At 44.4% G+C, this 27340-nt stretch overlaps 2 protein-coding genes across 4 annotated transcripts in view; one reads left to right on the forward strand and one right to left on the reverse strand.

The window, feature by feature from the left end:
- Nucleotides 1–2245: 2245 nt before the first annotated feature.
- On the reverse strand, nt 2246–12560 carry HARBI1 (harbinger transposase derived 1). The gene is made up of 2 exons (XM_044681455.1): nt 11891–12560; nt 2246–2918 (listed from the first exon to the last, which is right to left on the reverse strand). The coding sequence occupies exons 1-2, from the start codon at nt 12558–12560 to the stop codon at nt 2542–2544; spliced, it is 1047 nt and encodes a 348-aa protein (XP_044537390.1). The 3' UTR covers nt 2246–2541.
- Nucleotides 12561–15666: 3106 nt separating this feature from the next.
- Nucleotides 15667–27340, forward strand: part of ATG13 (autophagy related 13) — a 38808-nt gene continuing 27134 nt past the window's right edge. For all 3 annotated transcript variants that reach the window (XM_044682148.1, XM_044682150.1, XM_044682149.1), the window contains exon 1: nt 15667–15893. The gene's annotated coding sequence lies outside the window, so the exon portion shown is untranslated. The remainder of the gene's footprint in view (nt 15894–27340) is intronic.

The raw sequence follows: 27340 nt of genomic DNA on the forward strand, positions 1-27340 counted from the left end.
AGAAAGAAAGAAAGAAAGGAAGGAAGGAAGGAAGGAAGGAAGGAAGGAAGGAAGGAAGGAAGGAAGGAAGGAAGGAAGGAGAAAAAATAAAGTACATTTCTACCTTAAAAAAAAAAATTCCTGGGGGAAGACAAATGTTAGTAAAAAACACAGCTTCTTGAAACCAGGTTATCCCTAGCACTCAACCTAGTTTATTGATCATCTGAAAGGGCACAGGGGCTGGGATAAGATGCTTTAATTCAAAAGATGGTTCTATTTGCTACTACCTGTATATTTTTTGTTACTTTGGATAAATCAAAAAGTTCCTCAAAGACTTACTTTTATCTATAAAATAAAGAGATCTCCAAATCCCTTCCTAATCAGATCAGTTGGGTATTTAATCAAGTGATCAATAAACACTATCTGGCTAAGCACCCAGCTAAATGCTGGAGATACAATAGAGGCCCTCAAGGAACCTACAGTCTAACGAGGAAGACAATGGCTAAACCAACCACAAAGCAAGCTATCTATGGGATAAATAGGAAAAATTAACTAAGGGAAGGCACTACAATTAAATGGAGTTGAGAAATGCTTCCGGTAGTAGGTAGAATTTTAGCCTGGACTAAAAGGAAGCCAGAGATCAGTAGTTGGAATGGAGGGAAAGCATTCCAGGTCTGGGGAACAATTAGATACTGCCTGGAGCTATTTTACTTAAAAGAAATCTAAGATCTTCTTTCCTACTTACTAGGAAGCTGTACTTTGTTACAATCTAGAGTTTGGTTAGGAAAGTCTTAATTTGCTTTAAAAGATTCTTTCATGGAGACTCCCACTTTGTTCCTTATGGCATCAGTAATACCAACTTTCTTTGATGCAAGAGATCATAATAGTCAAACCCAGAGGCAGGAAATAAAACATCTTGAAGGAACAAAGAACTTTAAGATGAGAGCAGAGAAGTGTGAGAGCCAGAACTGGCCAGGAACACCAGTTAAACTTTACAAAGGAAAAAATTAACTAGGACAATATTATTGCTCAATGAGGATAGAGCTGAAACTCTCAGCCTCCTCCTCCTTTATTCACCCCACCTCAATGACATCACCATACTCGTGACCCTGTACACATTATGCCCAACCTCATACCTGCCTTCCTGCCAAACATACCCATTCTCTGCAGAGCAGGAATTAGGGCGATGGGAATGGCATTCAGATTGGAAATCGGCATCTGATAATAATCCATAATTGTCCTTAATCTAGGAATGAGTCACCTCCATTTAGTTCCCTTTTCTGTCACCAGCTGTTTATTTCTTTGCTTTGACAATCACCAGACTAACACTCCTGACAACAGATAGGGGCAGATCAAGGGGCAGGTCAGAGACAGCACATGGGTAACTGCGGAGGCTCTGGGAGTAAGAGAATCCTAAGGCAAGGTTCCCTTCGGCCCCAGTGAAAACATAAATGTGTGAATCTAATTCACACATTTGTTATTCCAATCAGGTTATTTTTAAATCAGTATAATTTTAGAGCAGGGACCCAGCTGAGGATTATTTATTGCCTGGGAAATTTGTGCATCATTTGGTGTTCACAAATAGAATTTTAACCCCCGACCCTGACCCTGCCATTGGGAGAGGCCAGGCACTTCCAGAACCTATACTAGGAAACAAGTTTCCTTGTTTAACCTTTTCACCATCTATCTCTTGCATTCTGTATTAGGAAGCCAGAGATGGGAGAGGCCAAGCCTCATCTTGGTATCACCCTATAACAACTTGCTTCACTCATGAGGGTCTAAACATGAGAAAACTTGTTTCCTTATTAGTAATTGTGAGACTACTACAAAGGAAATTCCTTTGAGATTTCTTTGGAAAGAAAGGACAAAATGGCAAAGTCCTCCTTTGATCAAACATCCTCCATTGCTAATTTAACTCTGAGACCCACCCCTAAATTCTACCTTCTATTCTGAAGAGGAAATGGAGGGGAACAACAATTTCATCTACAGAGATTTGTTCCAGATGTCTGGTGATTTGCTTCAAAATTTTAGGTGGAAGGTACAAACTGCTTATCAGTCTGTAATTACCCTTGTTGGCAAAATTCCCTTGGGTACATAAAGCTTGAATTAATAATTGGGAACTTAGCAGATCATTCCTTGGTCAAAATTATTCTACACATTTATTTCAGGTTACGTCTAAATGAAGGTAAAAAGTGGAAATATTATGTTGATAATTTAGGACAAGAAAATTCACTTTTATTAGAAAAATCCTGATAAATGGTGCGCGAGTAGCATTTTGGTTTGAATTGAACTGTTATAGCTTCCCCTTTTACTCTGTATATAAACATGTTAGCTTTTGCCAACCATTTAGTTTTAAAATGAATGGATTTCACCAGAATGGCTAGAACTGTGATCTTGATTTAGTTACTAAATTTGCAGATAAACTGATATCCTGGCAAAGGCCCAGCATCCCCTAACACACAGACTTTTAACAAGAAGAGTCCTCACACTAGTGGAAGCAGCCAGGTGACTTGGACAAGCTTTTTACAGCTCCTGCTGGACAGCCCCCTCCTCCACTTCTGATTAGCTAAAGTGAGTGAGCACCAGCTCCTGGCGAACACGGTCAGCTTCCGAGTCCAAGGCCTCCATGTGTTCGCGTTCTTCTTCTGGCTGCTCCATATGTCCTGTTCCTGGAGAAGACCACACATCCATTCCGTGTTCCAGGGAAATGTTGTGGAGCACACAGCAAGCTAAGATGATGTGACTGGACTTTTCTGGAGAGTACTGCAGGGCTCCCTTGGATCCATCCAGGCAACGGAATCTCGACTGGATGGTCCTGAATGTCTTCTCGATTACATTGTGAGTTGCTGAATGAGCCATATTATAGCGATATTCTGCAGGGGTTCCCGGAATATGAAGTGGGGTCATGAGCCAGGTGCGAAGAAAGAAGGAGCTATCACCTATGGAAAGGAGAAAACATTGAAATCCATAATCAATGGAGTACAACCAGAATAGGGAAGAGCTGAGAAATCACTCTGAGAATACATGAAGAGAAGGGCCAAGGCACAGGAATAGACCAACAGGAAAGAACTTCAAGGAATGCTGGCATCAGTGTGAAGCAGGACCTCAGGGCCTGCTCCATATGTCCTGTTCCTGGAGAAGACCACACATCTATTCCGTGTTCCAGGGAAATGTTGTGGAGCATCAGTGTGAATCAGGACCTCAGGGCCTGGCTGGTAATGAACTTAAGAAAAATGAGAAGGGAAAAAAGCTAAAATGTTAACCCCAAGGATGCATGCCCACATCTTTTTTAATTTAACAGTATTCCCAGATATCTCAACCCCTCCTTCACCTCTCCACACCACAGAAGGGACCACCCAACAATAAGATATGTATATGTAGATTCCATCTTTTGAGTTTCTGTTTTTTAGTTCATTCTCTGGCAGTGGACATTAAGATACCCAACATCTTAAGGACAATGGGGAGAAGGTAAGGATAGCAGAAGAAGAGATCCCAGAGAAACTTCCACGGTACTGGACAATATGTCTTCACTCTCATCATATAACAACTCAATGTTCCCATCCACAGAGTGAGTTCATGCAACACCTTTGTGAAGAAGACAAACGCTGAGTTCAGAACACAGCAGTATTTCCCAAATTAATTTAGCATTCAAATAACTTGAGGCTTAACATATAATTGATGGAACTTTTGTAATTCTGGGGAGTCTGGAATTTTCCTTAGGGATAAAGGATATAGAGTTTGGGGGGCAAAACAGAACATTAAATCTATGTCTAAGTCAAAGACGGGCACATATAAGTGTTATTGATGCATATGTAAGTTTATGTTTGTTATTTTAAAGAACGAAAGAAACATTGCTAGCATTCACATGTTATCATCATTTAGGGCAAGATCTGCAGACAACAGACCATTCCCCCTCCCCAAACACCCAATATGGAGATCAAAGGGTCATATATTTAGTAAATGTGTGAAGGACCTCAGAAATCATCACATCCAATTCCATCACTTTTCTGATAAGGATCTAAGAAGCCCAGAGAAGGAAAGCAACACACTGGAGGCCACAGAGATAGGAAGTGGCCGGGCCAGGTTTCTGACCAAAGAGCTCTAGGAAGCAGTGTGCTGGGCATGGCAACAAACATACGGAAGACAGAGAAGGCAAGTTCCCTCCCCTTTACAGCTTATATCTTGAAGAACTGGTTTACCTTTAATATTTCAAATTGTGAAACATGATGCCATAATATCCAAACTGGAATGCTAAACACCAGATCAAGTTATGGTTCCATTGGCAGTTCATTTTAGAAATGTCTTATCATTCCTTGAAAATGTGCCCAGAGTTCTGGAAATATTTTGATCCTCAATCTAAGAAAATTTAAAAACAGTGCATTAGCTACAAAAGCTTTGAAATACTTTTCCTTAGCGCCTTGGTTTCTCATGGTTTATTTGTTCCTTATCCATTCCTAGAATTGCTGGCATTGGCTGAGGGAAAAAACCCACTTAATTACCTAATTCACCTGGCACCTGGAGTTATTTCCTAATATTTAGTTTGAGAAAGAACAATTTGAGTTCTAGAACAGAGTTCCAAAGGTGTCTTCAGGTTGCCAAAAGGGCTTTAAAATTCACATCAGTGCCTGGAAGCAGCCCAGTGGAAAGGAAGGAACCCCAGCCTGGGAGTCAGGACACCTGGATTCTGCTCATGCTTTGGGGAGTTCCAAGATTTTCTCTCTGAATTTGATGGCCTTCTGAAGCTGCCCAATTGTCATAATTGTGGATAATGTGTTTTGTTCACTCTGCACCATTTAATTCACATGTTCCTGTAGTTCTCTGAATTCTACAAATTCCCCCTTGATTAGGGCACAGTACTAGTCTATTCATATCATCATCATCAACACTGCTCACACTGACCTCACTGGGGAGAAAACATTTATTAAGCATTTACTATGTGCCAGGCATCACATCACAAAGAACTAGGTTTCCTTTCCTACTCAAAGCGACAAGGATACCAAGACAAAAATGGAAGTCGCTCCCCTTAACTGGCTTACACTCTTCTGGTAGAGACCTACAGGCACAGAGGGAAGAGACGAGACCTACTATTCCCCAGAGGTCTCCATGGAAAAGCTGAATGACCACACCTGTCTGTGAAGGTTGCACAGGAGACTCCTAGGCAGATACAGGTGGATAAATCTGTGGCTAGTGAGTTTGAAGACATCGAATCAGAGCCTACCACCAGATTGTTTGCTGATATAATGAGCCCAGGAAGGCCCGTGGACAGAGTCCTTTAGGAAACATGCTGACCAGGGTAAGGCAAAGGACCCAGAGCTAAAGAACTCGGGTTTACCTGTCTGGAGCAGAGAGAAAGCCAGAGCAGGAAATTAGGTTATTCAGGCTGGAGAAACAGACTCTATGGAGTCATGTGTGCATCCATCCTCAGTGATCAGGCCTGGACACTCCTGCCTCATCCACAAGGTATCTAGGTATATTCTGGATTTGGAGCATAGCCTTTTTCATATTTTAAAAAATATTCTGATAGGCTGCTAAGTGGTACTGTGGAGAGAATGGACCTAGAGTTGGAAGGCCCACCTCAGACACAAGGTCTGCCTTAGTTCCTCAACTGTAAAGGGGGATGATAACAGCATCTACCTTACAGAATTGTTGTGAGGAAAAGATGAGAGAATATTTGTAAAGTGCTAAGCCCTGGTGCCAGGCACTTAATAATTGCTTGTTCTCCTCTATCTCCTCCCCTCCAGTTTCATTCCTGTACATAAGACTTGAACGTTCTTGTATAACCTTCTTTTTCAAGTTGCCCATTGTTTTGGTGTTTGTTAATTTCAGGCTAAAAACAAAAATTAACTTTAAAAAACTGCTCTCTTCAAAGTTTCCAGTGATTTCCAATTGTCAAACCTAAAGGCCTTGGCCTCTCTGCAGCCTCTGACACTGGTGAGCTTCCCCTTCTGGATAATCTCTCCCCTCTGGGTTTTTGTAGTGATGCTCTTTCTCGGTTCTCCTATCTGTCTGAGCCTTCACAGAATCCTTTTGTGCTGGACATTCCAGCCATGTTAAAGCCATTAATCATGGCTATCCTCCCAGACTCTGTCCTGGGCCCTCTTCTCTACTCCCTCTCTACTATTTCACATGGCAATCTCACCAGCTCCTGTGGATTCAATTAGAGGCTGCAAAGTTTCTCAGACCTATGTATCCAACCTAAGCCCCTTCTAGCCTCCAGTCTCACATCTCCAACTGCCTATTAGACAGCTCAAACTCAACGTGTACCAAACAGGACTCCTTTCCCTCAAAACGTCTCCCTTCCCAACTTCTGTTACTAAAAAGGGTACCACATACTCTCACGTCACCCAGGGTTACAATCTCGGTGTCATCCTCAGCTCATCACCAGAATGCATCCTATATAGCCAACCTGTTGCCAACTCCCCTTTCTACCTTTACACTCTACCTCCTCTATCTCCCAATCTCTCCAATCACACAGCCGCCAATCCAGCAGGATACAGGGGATACAGGCCCACACCTTAGGCCTGGCCAATCACAAGAGCCTACTGGTTGGCCTTGATGCCCCTGCAGATCTTTACTGGTCTTCTCTTCTGTTCCCTTGTTCCCCAGGCCTCCCCCCAGAGACGACCTCCTACATACACTGTAATATCTCCTATGTCAATAGTTGTTTACATGCAGTCTCCTCCATGAAAATGTAAAGCGCTGGAGGGCAGGAACTATATTTTTGCCTTTCCTTGCCTCAGGCTCACAGTAATAGCTTAAGAAATGCTTGCAGACATGATAAGGAAGGAAAAAAAGGGAGAGCTGCCTAGAGCACCGAGTAGTCACAAAGCTAAGATGTATCAGAGGACAAAGAAGGGACCTCAACCAGGGGCTTCCTGGATCCAAAATCTACTTTGCAAGCATGAGACAAAAGTGGCTCTCAGTGATAGAGACCAAACTTCATGTTCTGCAGGACATCTTGCTTGTTCCCTGGACTTTGTGGACATCTGAGGCCCTGGGTTGTATCACTGGCACCTTCCTTCCTAATAAGTCTTGTGTTCCACAGCCGTGAAGTCTTTTAAATGTAAGGAGACCACATCATCTCCTTTTGTATCCTCCCACACTGGCTAGTACAGAGTTGGACACATAGACAAAAATGTTCCCAACTGAACACTTTTTTCCTTTCTAAATTTCCAAGACAGAAGAGTGGTAAGGGCTAGGCAATTGGGGTTAAGTGACTTGCCCAGGGCCACATAACCAAGAAATATCTGGGGCCAGATTTGAACTCAAGAACTCTCATCTCCAGGCCTGGTTCTCTTATCCACTGAGCCACCTAGCTGCCCCTTAACTAAACATTCTTATAACTAAACATGTCAGCATTTTTAGTTTAAAATCATCCATGACACTACTTCTTGGAAACTAACAGAGAAGCTGAATTACAAACAGAAAAGAAGGTTAGTTTTTAAAAGATGCCAATTCTATGAGGGTTCTAGAAGCCTCTGAAGTGCAGTTTCACACCTCTGATCTTCTATGGCATTAAACTCTATCTTGTTCAAAAATGTCTCCACGGGGGCAACTGGGTAGCTCAGTGAATTGAGAACCAGGCCTAGAAATGGGAGTCCTAGGTTCAAATTTCGTCTCAAACATGTCCTACCTGGGTGACCCTGGGCAAGTCACTTCACCCCCATTGCCTGGCCCTTACCACTCTTCTGCCTCAGAACCAATAAATAGTATTCTAAGGTGGAAGGTAAGGGCTTAAAAAAAAAAAAAGTCTCCACTTCTGTTTTAGCGTGGTGTTACTCTCCTCCACCAGTTCTTCCAGACAGGACACGGAGTTTGAGAGGAGCTATACTAATTAATCTCTAAGGTCCCTTTCAGCTCTGAAATTCTACTTAGGATTTTGTTGTATGTTTATGATTTGGGGGATCCATATTAATTCCAGGTTTTCCAATTGAGTATATGAAAGGGGAAACATTCCTGGTAAAACTGGAGTTAACTCTCAAGTACTGCCTTGGAAGAAATAGCTCCAATAGCCAGCTTATTCCTTGTTATTTTAAAAAAGCTTTTAATGCTGCCTTTTGTTCTCTGCCACAGATATTTCTTAATACATCCTTTCCCCTCAAAACTTTTCCTTGTTACAAAGATGATCTCTTTGTTAAGCCTTAGTGGGGGCTTTTCAGCAGGGAAGCCAAGGCCCTCCTGTAGAAGCCCTTCATCCTACAGCTACAGAGAAGCTTCTTCGGTCAAACACCTGGAGATAAGTGTCTGGATACCCAGCAGAGCTGCTCATGGAGCCTAAGTCCAGTGCTCCATGGGGTGCCAGTTTGCTTCCCAAGTCCTATGAGAGAGGCAGGAGATTGACTGGAAAACCAGACTAAGCTTTTGCTGTGAAGACACTGCACTTTAAAAAAGGGGACTGGCTGACTGAGCAAGAGCTGGAGTCAGTAAAGATAAATAAGAAATTATCATAGCTCCTATTTTTATATTTTTTACATAACATTTTCAAGTTTCTTTATAAAAGCCTTTCTTCATGACCCTGTAGCAAGTAGTACAAGTACCCCCTTTTCCAAAGAAAACTTAGAGAGTTTAAGCCAAGGGGACCAACCTAGTAGGATTCAAACCCATATGGAAATGCCTTGCTGCCTCTCAAGGAAAGCAGCTTTGAGGTCAGTGCCTATGATCTGACTATTGCTAGGGTCACCACAAAGCACACACAAAACTGCTCAAGGAAGTCAACAATGTGTCAAAAGGCCACTTGACAAATCACTTATCTTCTCAACCTCAGTTTCCCCCATACAATGAAAAGAGTTGTTCAAATCTGGCCTCAGACATTTCCTGGCTGTGTGACCCTCAGCAAGACACTTGACCCCCTCATTGCTTACCTCCTACTACTCTTCTGCCTTAGAAATAATATGTAGTATTGATTCTAAGATGGAAGGTAAGGGTTTAAAAAAATTTAGAGTTAGCTCAGAAGACCTCTTTGGTGCCTTCATCTCCCAAACCTATGATTCTATGGTGTTCCATGGCATCTGAAGAGCTCTCTGTACTTTTGATAGTATTCTTTCACCTCCTACCATATATATATATATTTTCTCACCACCATGAATGCCTGAACTCAAGTAGCAAGTGAGTAGAGAGAAAGGTTTGGGTGCAAAGGATGCTGTGAAAGTAGAAACAGCAAGATTCGGCAACTGCCTGGCTCTATGGGGTGAGGGGGCATAAGGGGCCAAGATTATAGATAACTCAAAGGTTATGAACCTGGGAGGCTGGAAGAATCCAAAGATTCAAAGACAGAGACATTCAGAGGGGACTGAAGGGGGGAGTGGGGGGGAAGATGACAAGGACATGTTGAGTTTCAGATGACTCTGGGACATCCAGGCTAAAAAAAACCCAGGGAGAAATGCACCAATGTGACAGTCATCAGCCCATAGGAAGTGATGTGGTCATGGAAAGTGAAAGGGGGGCCCAGATCAGAGCTGGAGGGGTAACACTGATAGGGAAACAGCCAAAGAGACTGAGAAGGAACAATTATGGCTGGAGGAGAGAACCAGGAGAGAGTGGGATCATGAAACCTCAGCGAAGAAAGAGTATCTAGGACAATGATGGTGAACCTATAGCACAGGTGCCAAAAATGGCACAAAGAGCATTCTCTGTGGGCACATGGCTGCCACCCCCCCACCCCCCCACCCCGTTCATTACTAGAAAGGCAGAGGGCCTCAAGTGGAGCTGCTCCCCTCCCATTCTTCATGGTGCCCAACAACATTTTTTCAATCCCCGACCCCTCTACCAAACAGCCAATGGGAGTGCTCAGGGTAGGGGGCTCACAGGCAGCTTGGGCCACTCCCCTCCCCCTCTCTACACCAGCTGAGGACAGTCCTCACTTCACCCACCCTCTGCCTAGCAGCCCAATGGAAGCACTTCCTCCCTCCCCTGTGTGGAGTAAAGAGGGGAATGGCAGAGCACCAGGATTGGGGGTGGGAGTGGAGCATGGCACTTGGTCTGAAGGGTGGGATGGGGAGGGGCCTGAGACTCCAACTCTAAAAAAGGTTCCTCATCACTGGTCTAGAAGGTGGTTAACAGTGTCAAAGGCAGCAGATAAAGATGAGGACTGAAAAAAAAAACCATCCTATCAGGCAAATAAGAGATCATTCTTCCCTGCAGAAAGCAGTTTGTCATGCGATAAGGTCACAGGTCAGAGAGCCAAGGAAGGAGAAGTGAAGGAGAGCTAGCAAAGCTAGACAGCTTTTTCTAGACATCAGGCATAAACAGAGGGAGAGATTAAGGATGAGAGTTTGGAGGGATGGCAGGGTCTAGAGGGAACACTTGGGCATATTTAAAAAGCATTGGGTGGCTCTGTGGCTAGAGCACCAGGCTTGGGGACAAGGGTTCACACCTGACCTCAGACACGTCCTCCCTGGGTGACCCTGGGCAAATCACCTAACCTCCATTGCCTAGCCCTCACCCCTCTTCTGCCTTGGAACTGATACTTAGTGCCAATTCTAAGACTAAGAAAGAGATGAGAAGAGAATGCTGGGGGGAGCTGAAATGAAAAAAAAGACAAAAGGAACTTTTGCTGAGATTACTGCAAAGGCCTCCTCACTAGGCTCACTAGCGCCACCTCAAGTCTCTTGCCAAAGAGGTTTTCCTTAGATACAGATCTGAACATGCCACTCCTCCAGGCTTGATAAACCCAGATGGCTCCCTATCACCTCTAGGGTTAGCTTTCCAAGACCTTTACAGGCTTGCTCCACCCTAGGCTCTGACCTTCCCCTCCTCCACACCTTGTTCCAACCACCTGTAACCCTCCAACTCCATGTCCCCAACACCAGCAGCTTGCTCCCTTCATCACTTCTGCCTCATAGAATGCCTCTCTTCCTCCATAAGCTACCCCCAAACACAAACTTCTACAGAAAGCCTTGCAGGGTCCCACCACCTGCTAACACTAGCCTCAAAGACCTTATCACTTGCCTCATGGGGCTACTTTGTGTTTGCTTTCTTAATATTCTGTCTATACTGAAACATGGACTTGTCTCCTCCATTAGGATGGAAGCCCCCTTCCAAGTAGGAATGATTTCATTCACTCTATTTGTTTCTCCAGCACCTAGCCCAGTGCCTAGAACACAGTAGGCAGTTAATACTTGTTGACTGACTACACTATTTGTCCTATTATTAATGTGAATATTCTCTCACGAGATATAGAACAGTAGCCTTCTATAATTAATTAATTATAGAGTAGATGTATAATTAAATTTAAAACTTTCTATTTATATTATATAATATAAAATTATAAATTAACTGTCTTTGAATTACCCTTGGAACACCAGGATTCTTTTTCTTTACATGCCAGGAAAGTTCCATCCACTACTACCCTGTTGATCCCTAGGCAGTGCCTGGGGGCAGGAAAAAACTAAGTGAAAAGCTAAGCTGCTGGACTCCAAAGCTCACAAGGATTCCTGATTTTACCCTTCTATCAGCAGAGTCACCTCACTTGTTCCCATCAGAAGTTGGAAGGAGGGGCAACTGGGTAGCTTAGTGGATTGAGAGTCAGGCCTAGAGACGGAGGTCCTAGGTTCAAATCTGACCTCAGACACTTCCCAGCTGTGTGACTCTGGGCAAGTCACTTGACCCCCATTGCCCACCCTTACCACTCTTCCACCTAGGAGCCAATATACAGAAGTTAAGGGTTTAAAAAAAAAAAAGAAGAAGTTGGGAGGCTTTCCCTGCCTATTTTTATACATTTCCTATACAGAATTTGCTTTCCTGGAACTAGAAAACGAGGCAGAGAAACATTGGTCCCTTAGGAACACAACTTATTAAGTCCACATGATTATGCTCTCATCTCTTCTCTCTCAGTTCCCCATCCCAGGGGAGAATCAGAGACAAGGTATTTTGGGAGTCCTTCAAAATCAATCTTCTGCCCATTCAAACTTACCCAGGAGCCAGCAGTCTTTGTACATCCCTGCTTCAAACTGACTCCTCAAGGCTGACTGCTGCACCACAGCCCAGTCCTGCAGGCTGCCTGGCCAGTTTGTCTCCACGTTGAGCAGGGACCCCCGAATGTCACACACCATCAGGCAGTTTAAAGAGTGTAGACCCTTCCTGTTCACATAGGAGAGATCTTCAGCATTGGGAGCCTTGATCCCTACATGGATACAGTCAACTACTCCAATCACCCCTGGCATTCCCGCTAGTCCATAGAATTCATCTTTCATATTCTGAATGGATGTTTCATCTGTCGGGAAGTGGATGAATTGGGAGGCCCTTTCCACCAAGGCTTCAGTGACATTGGCAACACAGCGGCTCATTGAGGCTTGGCTGATTCCAATGGTGTCTCCCATCCGGGTCTGGAAAGAGCCAGAAGTGTAAAAGCCCAGAGCTGCAAGGATCTGGGTCTCTGGGCTGATGGCCCTGGACCGTTGAGTGGGTCGAGAAAGACTCGCTCCCAGAAGATCCACCAAGTAGTAAATGAACTGTCGTGGAAACCCATACATGGCCATAAGGTATTCATCAGTCACATCATCCAACTTAAAGCGATCCAATGTTCGGTGACCTCGACCATAAAGCAGGAGGTCACAGTCCAGAACTGTTATTGGGATAGCCATGCTGACATCAGTGGGCCAGCAGCACTCACAGGACAGCAAGAAGCCCACAAGGAACACTCCAAATTCAACAGTAAGTTGTCTTTTAAACAGGGTAACCACCTCTCATCTTCTCTCTGTGGAGATCAAATGGAAATAGATTAAAAGAAGTCCACAGAACAGATCACCAAAATCATTTAGAATCCCGAATCATGCTTTTTTAAGCAATGTCTTTGCTTTTGTAGGTCAAATGCCAGATGAGAAGCTAGTTCCCAGGCCCCCCAGGATAATTATGCCTGATTTACTTGCTCCTCAGAGTTCAGCCTCTGGTTTCACTTCACACCTAGTTATTCTCACACAAGAATAGCCAAAGTCTGATATTTGTTACAACAGATACAGCATTTACTGTATGTAAAATGTGGGAAGAGTGAGGGATGGGCTAGTTAGCACACCTGACTGAAGTTCTAGTTCTAGTTCTTGGTCATATCACTTGAGTCCCCTCACCTCAGCCTTTTCATCTGTAAAATGGTCCTTTCAAGCATTTTCATAATTCTATTCCCTTAAAAAATATAGCATACAACCAAACCACTCTAAACTGGAGCCAAGAAGCAAGAGACAGAAGCCCATTCAACTGTAAGCTCCTAGATAGCAGGGACTGTCTTTCATCTTCCTTTGTATCCTCTGCTTTTATTATGTGCCTAGTACATGGAGTGGTGGTTAGGGAAGAAGGAAATAAGCATTTATATAGTGCCTACTATGTGCCAAGCACTGTCCAGCACTTTACCAATATAATTCCATACGATCCTCAAAATAACCGTGCAAGGGAGATGCTGTTATTATATTCATCTTGAAGTTGTTGAAATTGAAACAGAGGTGAAGTGACCTGCCCAGAGTCACATTGTCAGTTGTTTGAAATTGGATTAGAACTCAGGTCTTCTGACTCTAGGCCTACCACTAAGCCACATAGTGGATACTTAATACTTACTGATATCAGCAATCCTCCAAACAAAATTGACAGGGGTTGGGATGGGAGATTGTGTCACCCACTGCCTTTTACTGTCTCCTCTTCTATTTAAGGATGGAGTACAGGACAGACACTTCATCATTATCTCCAGAAGATCACTTCTCTGAAATGCATACCTCCTACCAGGAGGCCCCCTTTAGTATTGAATGCGTTCTCTTTTCCCCATTAGACTGTGACCTCCTGGGCAGGGGACAGGGACTGTTATTTCTCTTTCTTTCTCTCCAGCACATTAACACAATGCCTGGCACACAGTAGGAGCTTAAGCAGAATTTATTGTCTCTCTCAGGACATATAATAATAATAATTAGAGCTAATATTTATGTAGTGCTTGATTTGGAAAGTCCTTTTACTTTACATGGGTTATCCCACTGGATTCCTACAACCATCAGGAGAGGTGGGTGCTATTATTAATCCTCATTTAACAGATGAGGAAACTGAGGCAAACAGGGTCAAGTGACTTGCCAGGATCACACTGCGAGTAAGAGTCTGAGGACGATTATACCTGACACATTCATTCATGGTGAAGATGGTTTTATATTTTCTATCCAACCCATCCAGTCTGGCTGCTGCCCTGCTCTAATGGAGAAGAAATCTCATTAGAGAGGTTTCAGCTGAATGTCGGATGAAGCAGCACCAGCAAAGCACCAGTTGATGCCTCATGCCTTTGGACCATGCTGAAGATTTGGGTAGGCAAGCCAAGGGGTATACTTGGTCCTCTCTGGGTCTCTACTCTTTCTCTATCCTAGCACACACTAAGGGGAAGGCCAGGGGGGAAAGCTCCCACCCTCAGGGGGCCTATAATCTACTGGGGAAGGTCCCTAGATCCAGAAGCCCATTGCTGCTGGGCTTTGCTGGCCAAAAACCATGGAGAGGGCACTGGAGGACCTGGGTTCCAATTCTAATTCTGCCCTCAGGTCCCTAGGTGGCACTGAGCAGACTAGGAAGCCTCTCTGAGCGCCGCTTTGCTCTTCGCTAAATTGGGGGGGTGGGGGGGACAAAACGCACATTTCGGGTCCCTGCCAGCTCTGATCCCCGCAAAGGGATGCAAGGTCCCCCTCTTGCCCCAACCCCAGCCTAGACACCAAGTCCAAGCAGGTCCTTCTTTCGAGGTGCTTCCCTGGCCTTGGAGTGGGAGCCAGACTGGGGAAGGCCTCAGTTTCCTCCTCGGTCTCTGGGTGGCTCACGCAGCCGTCAAGGCTCGCCTTGTCACTGGGCCTCTCCGCCCAGCCCCCTCAGCGAGTCGCCCAACATGGCCATCCAACCCTCCTCCCCCGCCCCCCCCCCAGGGGCAGTCACTCGCATGCCCAACCTCACCCCCAGCCCCAAGGAGGCTCGGTGCTCCGTGCCAGCCCCTCGCAGTGCGACGACCCGCGACAGCGAACACCAACTGCCCTGCAAGGCCCGCGGCGATACCTCCGCCCGGGTACCACGACGCGACCACCGACGCCGACACCGACACCGACACCGAGCTGGGTCCACTGCAGGGACAACTCAGCGTAACCGCCAGTGAACCATCTCGCGAGCCCAAAGCTACGCAGTCTCCGCAGCGTATCCGCCCGCGAGTGCAAGGCTACGCAGTCTACGTAGCGCAACTGCCCAAGAACTCAGACCTACGCCATTCCCTTAGCGCATCAGCCATGCTGTATTCCGTGTTACTCTGGCTTCGGCTCACTGCGCATCCGACCCGCCGCTCAGCGGCGGTAGAGCGACGTCCCCAGTAGAGTCAGGCCTACTCCTGCGCAGAACCGCCCGCTCAGGCTACCCCGCCTCCTGCCCCTTCTCCCGCCCCCTGGCCTGCTCCCAACAGCAACTTTAGCCTTTAGTTTCTTCATAACAGATTCTACACAGATTCGGTTCCACTTTCACTTCTCCTAAGCTTTGCTTCTTCGTTTTCCGCCCCGCTTGAAGTGTGACCATTGGTCAAGGAAGACTTGCGGCGGGGGCAGATCGAACTTTAAAGGGATTCTGGGCCACTAAAGGACGACTGGAGGACTTGCGGCCGGAAGCGAAAGTGCGATTGCGGATGGACCTCGGATTTTTCCTCGGCCTCCCCCTTCCCCCTCCTCCAGCGAAGCGGATGAAAACAAACAGCAGCGATGGCGGCGCCTGAAGCCGGGAGGCCGCAGGGTTGGACCCGGAGCTGGAGCAGCGCGTGACGAGACCAGAGCCGGAGGCGGCGGGACCTGCAGCGCGGAGGCCGAGAAGCACGGGCGGCTGGCCTTGAGTCGAGGCAGGTTTGCGAGCAGGGAAGCCCCGGGCGCCCTGTGGCGGGGCCCAGCTCGAGGCCGGAGTAGGCTCCCTGGGCCCCGGAATGCGAACCCCGAGTCCCACAGGTACAGCCTCCCTGATCCGCTCCTCCGGGGAAACTGAGGCCGGGTGGGGGGGGGGCAGTGCCATAAGTATAGGTTCTTGTAGAGTCCTTCTGCTTATAACTGAGGAAACTGAGGCCAGAGGGGGGCCTAGGGCCATACGTGGAGTCTCTTGTTTGGGCATCCCATTTATAAGTGAAGAAACCGGACACAGGGAGCTCATGGGCCGATAAGTGTAACCTTTTGTAGAGCCTTTCCGTTTTTAAATGAGGAAACAGACCAGAAGGAACCCAGGGCAGTTAGTGTAGCTTCTTATAGAGTCCTTCCACTTATAAATGGGGAAACTGAGATAAGAAGAGGCCCAGGTCCGGTAAATGTAGCCTCTTGTAGAGGCCACGATTTACAAGTGAATAATTAAGGCCAGAGTGGGGCCAGGGCCTCTTTTAGAACCCTTCCGTTTATAAGTGAGAAAACTGAAGCTGAAGAGAGCCCATGGGCTGTAAGTATAGCCTCTTTTTAGTCTTCCCATTTACAAGGGAAGAAACTGAGATCAGAAGGGAAGTGTATTCCTAGTATCTAGGTAAGGAATAATCTGGTGTAAGGGAAATCACCAAATGTGGACCTAGAGGACAGTCATTTGTATACATTTTTGACCATTTGTGCAATGGCCCTTAAACAACCTCTGGGGTCACAGGATTAAGCTTGAAGGGATCTTCAGGGCCTTCTGGCCCAACCCCCACTCCTACCTCTAAGGAATCTGCCCACAAGAGAAAGAAATAGAGAGATTAGACCCCCAGATCCCACTGGAAGAGGGACCTGAAATCTGGAGGAGAGAAATCACTCACTCAGGCTCGCCCAAGAAGGAAGTAGTAGCAGAGCTGAGATTGGAGCCCAAGTCTTCCAAATCCCAAACCATTGCCCTGCCCCTTGCCCCATGGAGTGGAGTAGCTAGACTTTGAATGGAGGGGGAGGGACCAGAAAATCTCTGCTGAAAACCTAATTCTGCTCTCAATAAGTGTGTGGAGTACCATGGTGGAAGCCTGCTTTCATCTCTTTACTTCAGTTTCTCCATTTGTAAAATGGGGATGTACATTCCTGGACCCCCATACCTCCAGAGATGTTTGTGAGGAATGTACCCATCTAGGTAGAAAGCCAATGTTAATAGGGATCCAAAGAGTAGCCTAGAGTTCATTGACACATCCTTGTTCCTAACAGTAGTGTAACATCTAAGGAAGTTGGTGAATTCTAGGCTAAGCATTAGGATTGGGCTCCTTGAGCTTAGGGTCCCCTTTCTGTCTTCTCTGTATCCCTGATGATTAACATAGTGTAATCAGTATTTGCTGGCTAGTTAAGGAGTTTGAGATTTATTGCTGACTCCTTAGCTACTAGAGGATTCTGAAATAAAATCCTTGGTATTCTTTCACTGTGGAAACATCCCTCATTGTTCCCTCAAACTCCTCTACAAAAATAAATGGTGTAGGGCAGCTGGGTAGCTCAGTGGAGTGAGAGTCAGGCCGAGAGACAGGAGGTCCTAGGTTCAAACCCGGCCTCAGCCACTTCCCAGCTGTGTGACCCTGGGCAAGTCACTTGACCCCCATTGCCCACCCTTACCAATCTTCCACCTATGAGACAATGCACCGAAGTACAAGGGTTTAAAAAAGAGAGAAAAAAAAATGGTGTCTCTCATTGACCACTGTTGAAATGCAGTGTTATATAGTGGATAGAGTTCTGAGCTTAGAATGAAGAACACCCAGATTTAAATGCTGCCTCTGATACTTCCTAGCCCTTTAACCATAAACAAGTCACTGAACTTCTAAGTCTCAGTTTCCACATCTGTAAAATAAGAATAACACCTATAAGCAAAATGGTATGTAAATATTATCAAATTATCTAATTCAGTTCAAGGATTTATTAGGTACAAAGAGTTTGAATCCTACCTCTTATTTATACTGGCTTCATGACCTTGAGCAAATCAGTACTCTAAGCAACTCCCTCAGACCAGAAGTTGCAGAGATCAAGTGCTTAGCTAGAGAGAGTTTTCTTTTCTGGGTGGGAGTTTCCAAATCTCAGTGAAATCACAGATCTTTTTCCTGTTCCTGTGTGGCAGGCATTAGACTCTATGTTGAGTACTCAAAAGAGAAATGATAGTCCCTGCCCCAGATGTAATCCAGCTCTCCTGATAACTGCTTTCCAGAGGAAGGCAGACTTTACCCTCCATGTGATAGCCTTGTTGTAGAATCTTTGTTTTAGCACTGAAAGGTACCTCAGTGTTGTACATGTGAAAAATGAAATGACTTCCCTGAAGTAGACTCATTGCTCCCAACAAATGACAGAAGTAGGGCTCCTTCTCACTTCCCATTCTGAATTTGCTTGCTTTGGCATTAGTGGGGATTTTGTGTCTGTTTTGTTTGTTTGTTTTTTCAACCAGGCTGTCAACTCTGTTCATTTGTCTTTTCCCTTTAGAACAGTAGGACCTTTGTAAATGCTTAAGTCGAAATGGATGGTTATTACATTTCTGTGAACAGGAGGTGGATGCTCAGTGTAGGCCAGAGGTAGAACATGCAAATCATCTGTACTGGTGGATGTCACTAAGATGGGCTTAGACCGAAGGGACTCTCTCTTCTGGTCTTCCATTCAACTAATTTTTTTTAACCCTTCCCTTCTGTCTTAAAATCAATATTTAATATAGATTCCAAGGCAGAAGGACAGTAAGGACTAGACAGTTGGAGTTAAGTGACTTGCCCAGGGTCACAAAGCTAGGAAGTGTCTTGAGGTTAGGTTTGAACCCAGGACCTCCTTGTCTCCTGTCTTGACCGCCTGTCTCAAGGCCTGGCGCTCTATACACTGAACCACCTAGTGCCCCTTCTTCCATTCAACTTAGGAGAAGAAGAAGGAGAAAAGAACCAGTTCAATTCCAAAAGCAAATACCTAGCTACCTTCTAGAAGGCACTGTGCTGACTGATACAGAGAAAGGTAGAAGGATCTGTGCTATTATGGAAATTCCATTCTCAGTACTGTCTCCCAGTACATTCTGGGAGGTCGTTACAATAAGTAAAGATAGTTATGGAGTAATAGTCTCCTTAATATTTTTATGCCCATGAAAGAAGAAATGATGAAGGCTAAAAAAATCCATCCAATTTAGATTTCATGAAATTACCAGCCATTTATATGCTTTGATCTCTTTTTTCGTAGGCATTTTGGTTTATTTTTTTTCCAAGGGTGATTATTTGAATTCTAGTAAGCCAGCCCCAGTCTTGAACTATGAATATTCTGGCTTGAGGTCACAGGGTTGTGTAAGGGATTTTGTTTTACTTGAGAGCAAAAGACAAATTAACTGCTCTTGTAGGGCTGTACATGATAATCGTGCATGGCCTGTACCCTCGAGGATATCCTCTTGATTGGAAAGTCAATTCTTTATCTTGGGAACAAGGCAGACATGATTTAGGAATACCTCGTATATCCTGAACTCTATAGACCTAGATGCATTCTCCTAATGGTATAATTGGCTATAATTCTATGATCAGGTTACAGAATATACTGGAAATATACTGGAGATTCATGACTATATAACTTTCACGTCATTTATTTCATGAAAAGCCTTTTTTTTTTTCTTCTGAGTAAGGAGTAGTCTGGAGCTGTGATTTCATTGGTATGGGTAACTCCTCTGAAACTTAAAATCTTTGAGAGTTAACCTGTATATAGCAAAGAGATCACCCAGCCAGTTTTTATCATGCAAAAATTGACCCCAGTCTTCCTGACTCTGAGACCAGCCCTCTTTCACTAAGTCACACTGGCTCCATTTGTTTGTGGGAGAAATACTGTCCACTGAAGAGTTTTAAAATGTAGAACATTCAGGAAGCATGGACCTCTGGGCTTTGGGACTTTTTGCTTTAAGTACATTTATAGTTATGGGAAATATGAGTAATCATAGAATTAATATCTGTAAACCAAATGTTTTGGAATTTATTGTTTTCTAACCCTTTCTTTCTGTCCTACTAACTACTCTATAAAGATAGAAGGGCAAGGGCTAGACAAATAGGTTAAGTGGCTTGCCCAGGGTCACATAGCTAGGAAGTGTTTGAGGCCACATTTGAACCTAGGTTCTCCCCACTTTAGGCCTGGTGCTCTATCCACTATGCTACCTAACTGCCCCTGGAATTTACTTTTTTCTTTCTTTCTTTCTTTCCTTTTTAAATTTTCCATGGTTACATGATTCTTATTGTTTCCCATCCTTACAAATACCTGCTCCTGGATTTGACAAGCAATCCCTGGAATTTACTTGTAAAATTGAATGCCGTCTCCCCAAACAGAACTTCACGATAGCATTTTAAATGTCAGTGCCCCTCTAGAAGCCTTATTGTTCAGTCATGACCGACTCTTCATGACCCTGTGGCCATAGCACACCAGTATGTCTGTGGTGTTTTCTTGGCAAAGTAGTTTGCCATTTCCTTCTCCAGGGCATTAAGGCAAACTGAAGCTAGATGATTTGCCCAGGGTCACACAGCTAAGAAATATTTGAGACCAAATTTCATCTCAGATCTTCTTGCCTGCAGGCCCAGCACTCTATCCCCTAATCAACCTAACTGCCTCCATTTAAGTGCCTACTACTGTCCTAAATGCACTGGCAAAACCAAAGTGACCCTTGCCCTTAGGGAGCTTAGATTTCCTGGAGGAAACTGCTTTGTCTACATGAAAACAAGAATTGAGACTAAGTAGGGAGCCTTAGCTTTAAGGGTGACTGAAAGGCCTTTGTCTATGAGATAACACTTGTGCTAATAAACCAGTTAGTAGCTAACCAGTAACTATTCACATTTTCAGTTGTAATGGCAGGGTAAATAAAGGAAGATGACATTATCTAGAAGCTGAAAGGAAAAAGCCTAATGGAAAAGAGGTGTGTAGTTTTTCAAATGTTAATGTAACCTTTGAAATTGCTACCTTAGTATTAACTGGTGGTTTTATAAAATGGTGCTTACTTTGTTAGTTTCCCCTGAGAGGCACAGACTTCCCAGGTAGAGCTGGACAGCTCCAATGTTCTTGGTCACCAAAGGAGAGTTAAAAGTATAAATCATCCTCCACAAAGGAAAAACCTCCAAGAATGTGTCCTTCTAACCATGAGTCAGTAGTATCATCTTAGGAAATCCAGAGTTTAGAGAAGCTGCTGACTTGGGACTGTTACTGTTAGGAGTTTTGTTTTTTATTCATGTGTATATAGAATAAAATAATAGCTGACATGTAGGGCTTTATAAACCTTAAAGCAATAGCTCTGTGAATTCATAGGGGCAGTTGGTATAGCAGAAAACTATGATTTTGGTGCCCACTTTACAGATTAGGAAACTGAGGCAACCCTCAATGGTCACACAGATAATTTCAGAGATAGGAGTCAAGCCCAGGTCTCTCCTGACTCCTGACTCCATTCCACTTTTTATGACATAAGGATCAGTAGCAAGTTCTGTTTTGGATATATTAAGTTTCAGTTGATGACAAGACATCCAAGTGAGATTGTCCAGCAGCTGGTTGGCATTGAGAGTTTTAGGCTGTATATATTTGGATTGGGGGCAGCTAGATGATTCAGGAGGATAAAATGCTGGGCCCAGAAGCTGGAGGCCCTAAGGTCAAATACACTCAAATACTTCTCCTAGCTGTGTGACCCTGGGAAAGTCACTAATAATCTGTTTGCCTTTACCTACTGTAGAAAGAACTAGCAAATCACTCCAGTATCTTTGCCAAGAAAACCCTATGGCCAGGATGGTCCCTGAGAGGGGTTACAAAGAGTCAGACACAACTCAACAACAACATATTTGGATGACATCTCATAATCCTCTGATGAGATCTGTTAAAGAGGGGATCAGCCTCAGGAGGGACCCTTTGGGCAATACCCATTGTTGAGGTGTGGGCCGAGCTGATCCAGCAAGGGAAACAAACCATCCAAACTCATCATCCTAGTGAAACTGCTCTCTCCAAAGTTATCTTTTCATTGCCACATCTGACATCCTCTTCTTCGCCCTCATCCTTCATGATCTCTACTGATCACTTCTCCTTGATTTCTTCCTGGACACTGCTTTTTCCTGGCACTATTCCTGCCCACTATTGGGCTCCTTTGCTGAATCTTAATCAGGGCATGGGCTCCCTTCTCTCCCTCTATACCATTTCTCTGGGTGATCTCAGTCAGCTCCTAAGGATTTCTCTCTGGTGATTTTCATTCACATTTGCCTATCTAGCCCTAATCTTTCTGCTGACTTTGAGTCTCTGTTGAATATTCTGAAGTGAATATTCCATAAACTCTTAAATTCAGCATATGCAGAACTGAACTCATTATCTTCTTTGATACCTCCACTCCTTTTGTTTTTGTGGGCTCTCCCATTCTCCCACCGTTACCCAGCCTCAAACTAAGTGTTCTTAGCTCCTCACTCTCTCTTAGCTCTCCTCTCTTTTTTCTAAGCCCATATTGGTTACAAGGCAGAAGAGAGGTAAGGGCTAGGCAATGGGGGCTAAGTGACTTGTCTGAGGCCAGATCACTAACTAGGGCTTGCTCTCAATCCACAGAGCCACCTACATGCCCCTTCTCCCCTATATCTAATTTGTTGCCTAGGCCTATCAATTTTACCTTTATAACTTCTCTCACATAGTCTCCCTCTCTCCTCTGACACTGCCAGTACTTTACACATACTCTTATCACCTCATAACTGAATTGTTCCAACAGCCTTTAGCAAATCTCTCCCACTCCATTCTGTCCTCCACTTAGCTGTCAAAGGGATCTTCAGAAACTGCCAGCCTGGCTAAGTTCCTCTCTACTTGGTAAACTCCAGTGGCTTCCTGCATTCCAGAATCAAATAGAAATCTCCTTTGGCTTTCATAGCTCTTCAGAATCCCCGCTCCACCCCCTCTTCTCTTGCCTTACTCCTCCCATATCCCGCACTCCATCAACACTGGCCTCTTTGCTGCTCCTCACACAAGGCACTAGGTCTTTGGGCATTTCTCCTAGCTGTCCACCATGCCTGGAATTTTTGTCTCCTGGCTTCCTTTAAGGCTCAGCTAAAATCCCACCTTCTTTAAGAAGCTTTTTTGGATCCCCCTTCATTTTAATGCCTTCCCTCTGCTGGTTGTTTTTGTTTTCATTTTCTCCTGTCTGTATCTTATTTGTACATGGTTGTTTTCTCGTTGCCTCCCCAGTTAGAGAATAAGTTTTTTTTGGGGGGGGGGGCAGGAACTGTCTTCCTATCCCCATTATTAATGTTTGCTAATGGATCGTAAAAGAACCAGATCAACAGTCTTCTTGACACCTCTTTTTTGGTACCTTGGCCTTGTTCAGCCTCTTTCCACCTAAGATTCTGGTTTGCTACCCCAGGAAGGGGTGTGCTTGTATATGTCTGTGTGCATGTCTGTGCATGTGTGCATATATGTACATGTATATGGAAACATACATATATGCTACAATAAACCCATGTATTTATGTGTTTTATATATATTGTTTTATACCTATATATGTATATTTTTTAGACCATGTATCTGTTTAGAATTATTACTGTGTATTGGTTCTGAGGCAGGAGTGGCAAGGCAGTGGGAGTTAAGTGATTTGCTCAGGATCACAAAACTAGGAAGTGTCTGGGGTCAAATTTGAATCCAGGCCCTATTTCCAGGTCTGGTTCTCTATACACTGAGCACCTAGTTGTCCCTTGAAATATATTATTTATTTGTTTGTTTGTTTTAAACCCTTACCTTCCATCTTGGAGTCAATACTGTGTATTGGCTCCAAGGCAGAAGAGTGGTATGGGTGGGCCATGGGGGTCAAGTGACTTGCCCAGGATCACACAGCTGGGAAGTGTCTGAGGCCGGCTTTGAACCTAGGACCTCCCGTCTCTAGGCCTGGCTCTCAATCCACTGAGCTACCCAGCTGCTCCCTGAAATATATTTTTTAAAGGAAAAAGTCAAGCAACATTGAAGCAGTACTGTTCTCATCTCATAAAGTAAATGTGGGTCTGTTGCCAATTCTGTCCTCTTTGTTTAAAATGCCCTTCTGAGAGGCAACTGGGTAGCTCAGTGGATTGAGAGCCAGGCCTAGAGATGGGAGGTCCTGGGTTCAAAGCCGGCCTCAGACACTTCCCAGCTCTGTGACCCTGGGCAAGTCTCTTGATCCCCATGGCCCACCCTTACCACTCTTCCGCCTAGGAGCCAATACACAGAAGTTAAGGGTTTAAAAAAAAATGAAAATAAAAAATAAAATGCCCTTCTTGAATGTTTGTGACCTTGGTCAAGTCACAACTTGTCTGGGCTTCACCTCTAGAGTTCTTTGCTTATAAGTTATAGTAATCCTAACACTAACTTGCATTTGTGAGGAAACAAAGCTGAGAAGTTGAATGACTTGCTCAGTTATACCACTAGTAAATGTCTGAGGCCACATTTGAACTCAGGTCTTCTTGACTCCAGGCTGGGCACTCTAGCCACTGTCCCACTTGCTTCCTCAACTCTGTGACTGCCTTTTCCCTTGATTTCTTGTTCCCATTGCCATCATCATGGGCCTGTCCTGGACCACTGTAGACTAAGCTAATCTTTTCCACCAATTCTGCCTGGCTTTCAGGGGTCTTCTCCCTAAAGAGCCATGATGTTTGTTGGCTTCTGTTGAGCACCTGTCCTCCATTGTAGTCATAGTAGTCCCTGGGCTCTTTCCCAGCTGCTCTTTTGTGGGCCCTGTTTGTTTACTCCCTTTTTCCAGGCCTCTGCTCATGTTGAAATGCTTTCTTAACCCACTTGGCCTGTCTGAATGCCATTCAAGTCCCATTTCTTCCATGAACCCTCTCCTTTCAATCTAAACTGGATCTCTCTTGCACAGTCTTTTCACTGTTTTCTATTTCATATTTTTTGTCTCCCAGATTATAAGTTTCTTATGTTTGACATATGTGCTTCCTCCATAGCACTTAGCACAGTGTTGAGCACCTAATAAACATTTAGCAAACATACCAAGTGCCTAGCTCAGTAAATGCTGTTGATTGATTGTTTAGGGAAGGCACTCTTAACTGAGTTTTGAATCAGTGACAGGAACTTTTCTTCAGTTAAAGGTCACACCCACAGAGGGGGGAAAGGGTGAGTGTGGAAGGTTAGCAATGCTGCCTTTGTTTTTGAGGAAGAGAGAAAATTTCCATTTCAGAAAACTTTATTCACTATATTTAGTAACAAGTCAATTTATTTCAGTTTTACATTATGGCTCTTGGCATATAGGGAAAGGACTAAAAGTGGAAAGCCCATCCTCTCTGGCCTCCTCAGAGCCCTGGACATCCACGTGATTGGTGCTTAATCATGTTTGTTCAATTGAATGCCCTGGATTTCAATGCCAGCCCTTCCCTGGGGGCCTCCCCAACTTCAGCCATTGCTACTGCCCCTCTGCTGTTGTCCCCACCCCAATAGCAGTCTGCCTAGAATCTGCTTTTTTCCCTCTCAGAATTCAAATTCATTTTTCACATATAGTGCAATTTGAAATTATTGTAATATAGAATTTTCATTAATGAACTATTTCCTGGCCCTACTTGAGGTAAACACCCTTTGAGAAATATGGACAACTTTATTTAATCTTAAGCAGCCAATAGGGCCACGCAATGGAAAAAGCAGTGGAGTTGGAGAACAAGAACATGGTAATTCTGGCTTTGCTCCTTTTTACCTTTGTGGCCTCAAGCAGGACTCAACCTCTCTGGGGCCCAGTTTCCTCATCTATAAACCTGAGATAGGCTTAGCTCAGATCTAGCCATCTTTCTAAGTTTCTCATAAAAGATATAGATGGTACTCGAGCAAGGACTATGAGAGCCTATGCTTAGGGGGTATTGTGTGAGCCCCCAATCTCCCTCTCATAAGCCACCTGGCTGCCCCTGCCTCAGGGAGCCTTTCAATAGGAGGGATGCACAGAGGACTGTCCCCAAAGTTGATCTGTCCACATGTTGGCATATTTCCTTTTTGAACGAGATGTGTGTTAAATTTTCACACATTACTTATTCTCATGAAGCTGCCTTTTTTTTAGTTAGTACTCAAATATAATAGTGAGTAAAGAGTGGCAGTGAAAAATAGATCCTCTTTTCTCAATTGATGCCAACACAGACCCTAGAATTCAGAGAGATGCACTACTAAGCTAGGGTGCAGCTATTGTTCAGGAATACTTTTCATCATTTTATTCATAGGGTGGGTACTCTCACAGAATTGATTGCAAAGCCTTTATAATTTAGTAGATGAGTTAGTACAGTTAGCAGGGCCCCTCAATTCATTACCCTGCAGCCAATTTCATGATGAGCCCCAACAAACTTTAGCTAGGCTGCTCCTGTGTGCTATTGGGCACTCATACTGGCTCTGGGTTTGTCCTTGAAACCTTTCCAGCTTGTGGAAACTTACTGCTTGTGCTCTTGGCATAGTCTCTGAGAACCCCTAGATCCTTGCCACCCTAGTGGGGCATTAGAAGCAGGACTGTTCTGGGAGTAAAGTGGGGTGTTTTTTCTCCTCAGATATCTATTCCAAGAGAAGTTTTTTGCCATTTTGTCTGTATGTGACCTTTAACAATTTGGCAGCCTGCCGAATGGATTTCTGTTTATCTTGGGGATGATGTCCAAAGATACAGGGTGGGGCTAAATTGAAATTTTTATTTGGAGGCCAGTAGCCATACAGAACTGGAAATGGGCCTTTTATTTGTATACATCATCATGAAGAAAGACAGCAAGGCTGCATTTATTTGTTTGAAGTACTTCATGAATCAGTCTCAGCTTGGAAAGTGGTTGGTTAATAGTGAGGGCAAATAGGTGAGGTTGAGGCTTGTAGGGAGAGCATTGTGATGTAAAAGAGCTTGTAAATATGCTAAGCCTTAAGAAGGCCTTTAAGAAAAGGTGAGATTTGATAAGAGATAATTACATATTGGAAGGAGCTGTTAATTTTTCTTCTCTATATCTGTAATTATGTGTGGTAATTGGGTGGTGTCCCCAAGGCGAATCCTTTTTTAAAAAGACATTATGTAACTCAAATGAGATTACAAATTCTGCTTGTTATCAGGAAAAGGGAAAAGGAAATTGAAGAATTTACAGAAAAGTTTACCACATGAACAAGAGTGAGAGTTTCAGATGTGAAGTCCAAAAGCCTGGGACCTGACCCATGAAATCCTACCTCTCTGGGTTGGTTCCTAGGGCTCTCTGTGCTCCCTCTTCAAAAGTGCCTGGTTGGGATCATCCTCATATATTGTCTTCTGAGTCTCTTCTTCTTGATGCTAGGCATTCTCAGAACTTGGACTCAGGGCCTTTCCCCATCCTGGTCACTCTTCTTGGACACTTCCTATCTTTTCCATGTCTTTCCAGGAAAGTTTGCCACCCAATCACTATGATGCACCATGACCTATGGTGTCCTAAATAGAACAGAGTGCTGGGGGGGGTCTGACCGGGACCAAGTACAAAGGGAATGTTGCCTCTTCTTTCCTGCCTGGGAGCTCGGGACTTCTTCAAGCATCCCAGAGT

Source organism: Gracilinanus agilis, chromosome 6 (genome assembly GCF_016433145.1).
Source record: "Gracilinanus agilis isolate LMUSP501 chromosome 6, AgileGrace, whole genome shotgun sequence".
Lineage (NCBI taxonomy): Eukaryota > Metazoa > Chordata > Mammalia > Didelphimorphia > Didelphidae > Gracilinanus > Gracilinanus agilis.

Coding starts and splice junctions, on each gene's coding strand:
- HARBI1 (XM_044681455.1), bottom strand. CDS start 12,560: ATGGCTATCCCAATAACAGTTCTGGACTGTGACCTCCTGCTTTATGGT. Junction 2,919..11,890: donor CAAAGACTGCTGGCTCCTGG/GTAAGTTTGAAT, acceptor TCCTTTCCATAG/GTGATAGCTCCTTCTTTCTT.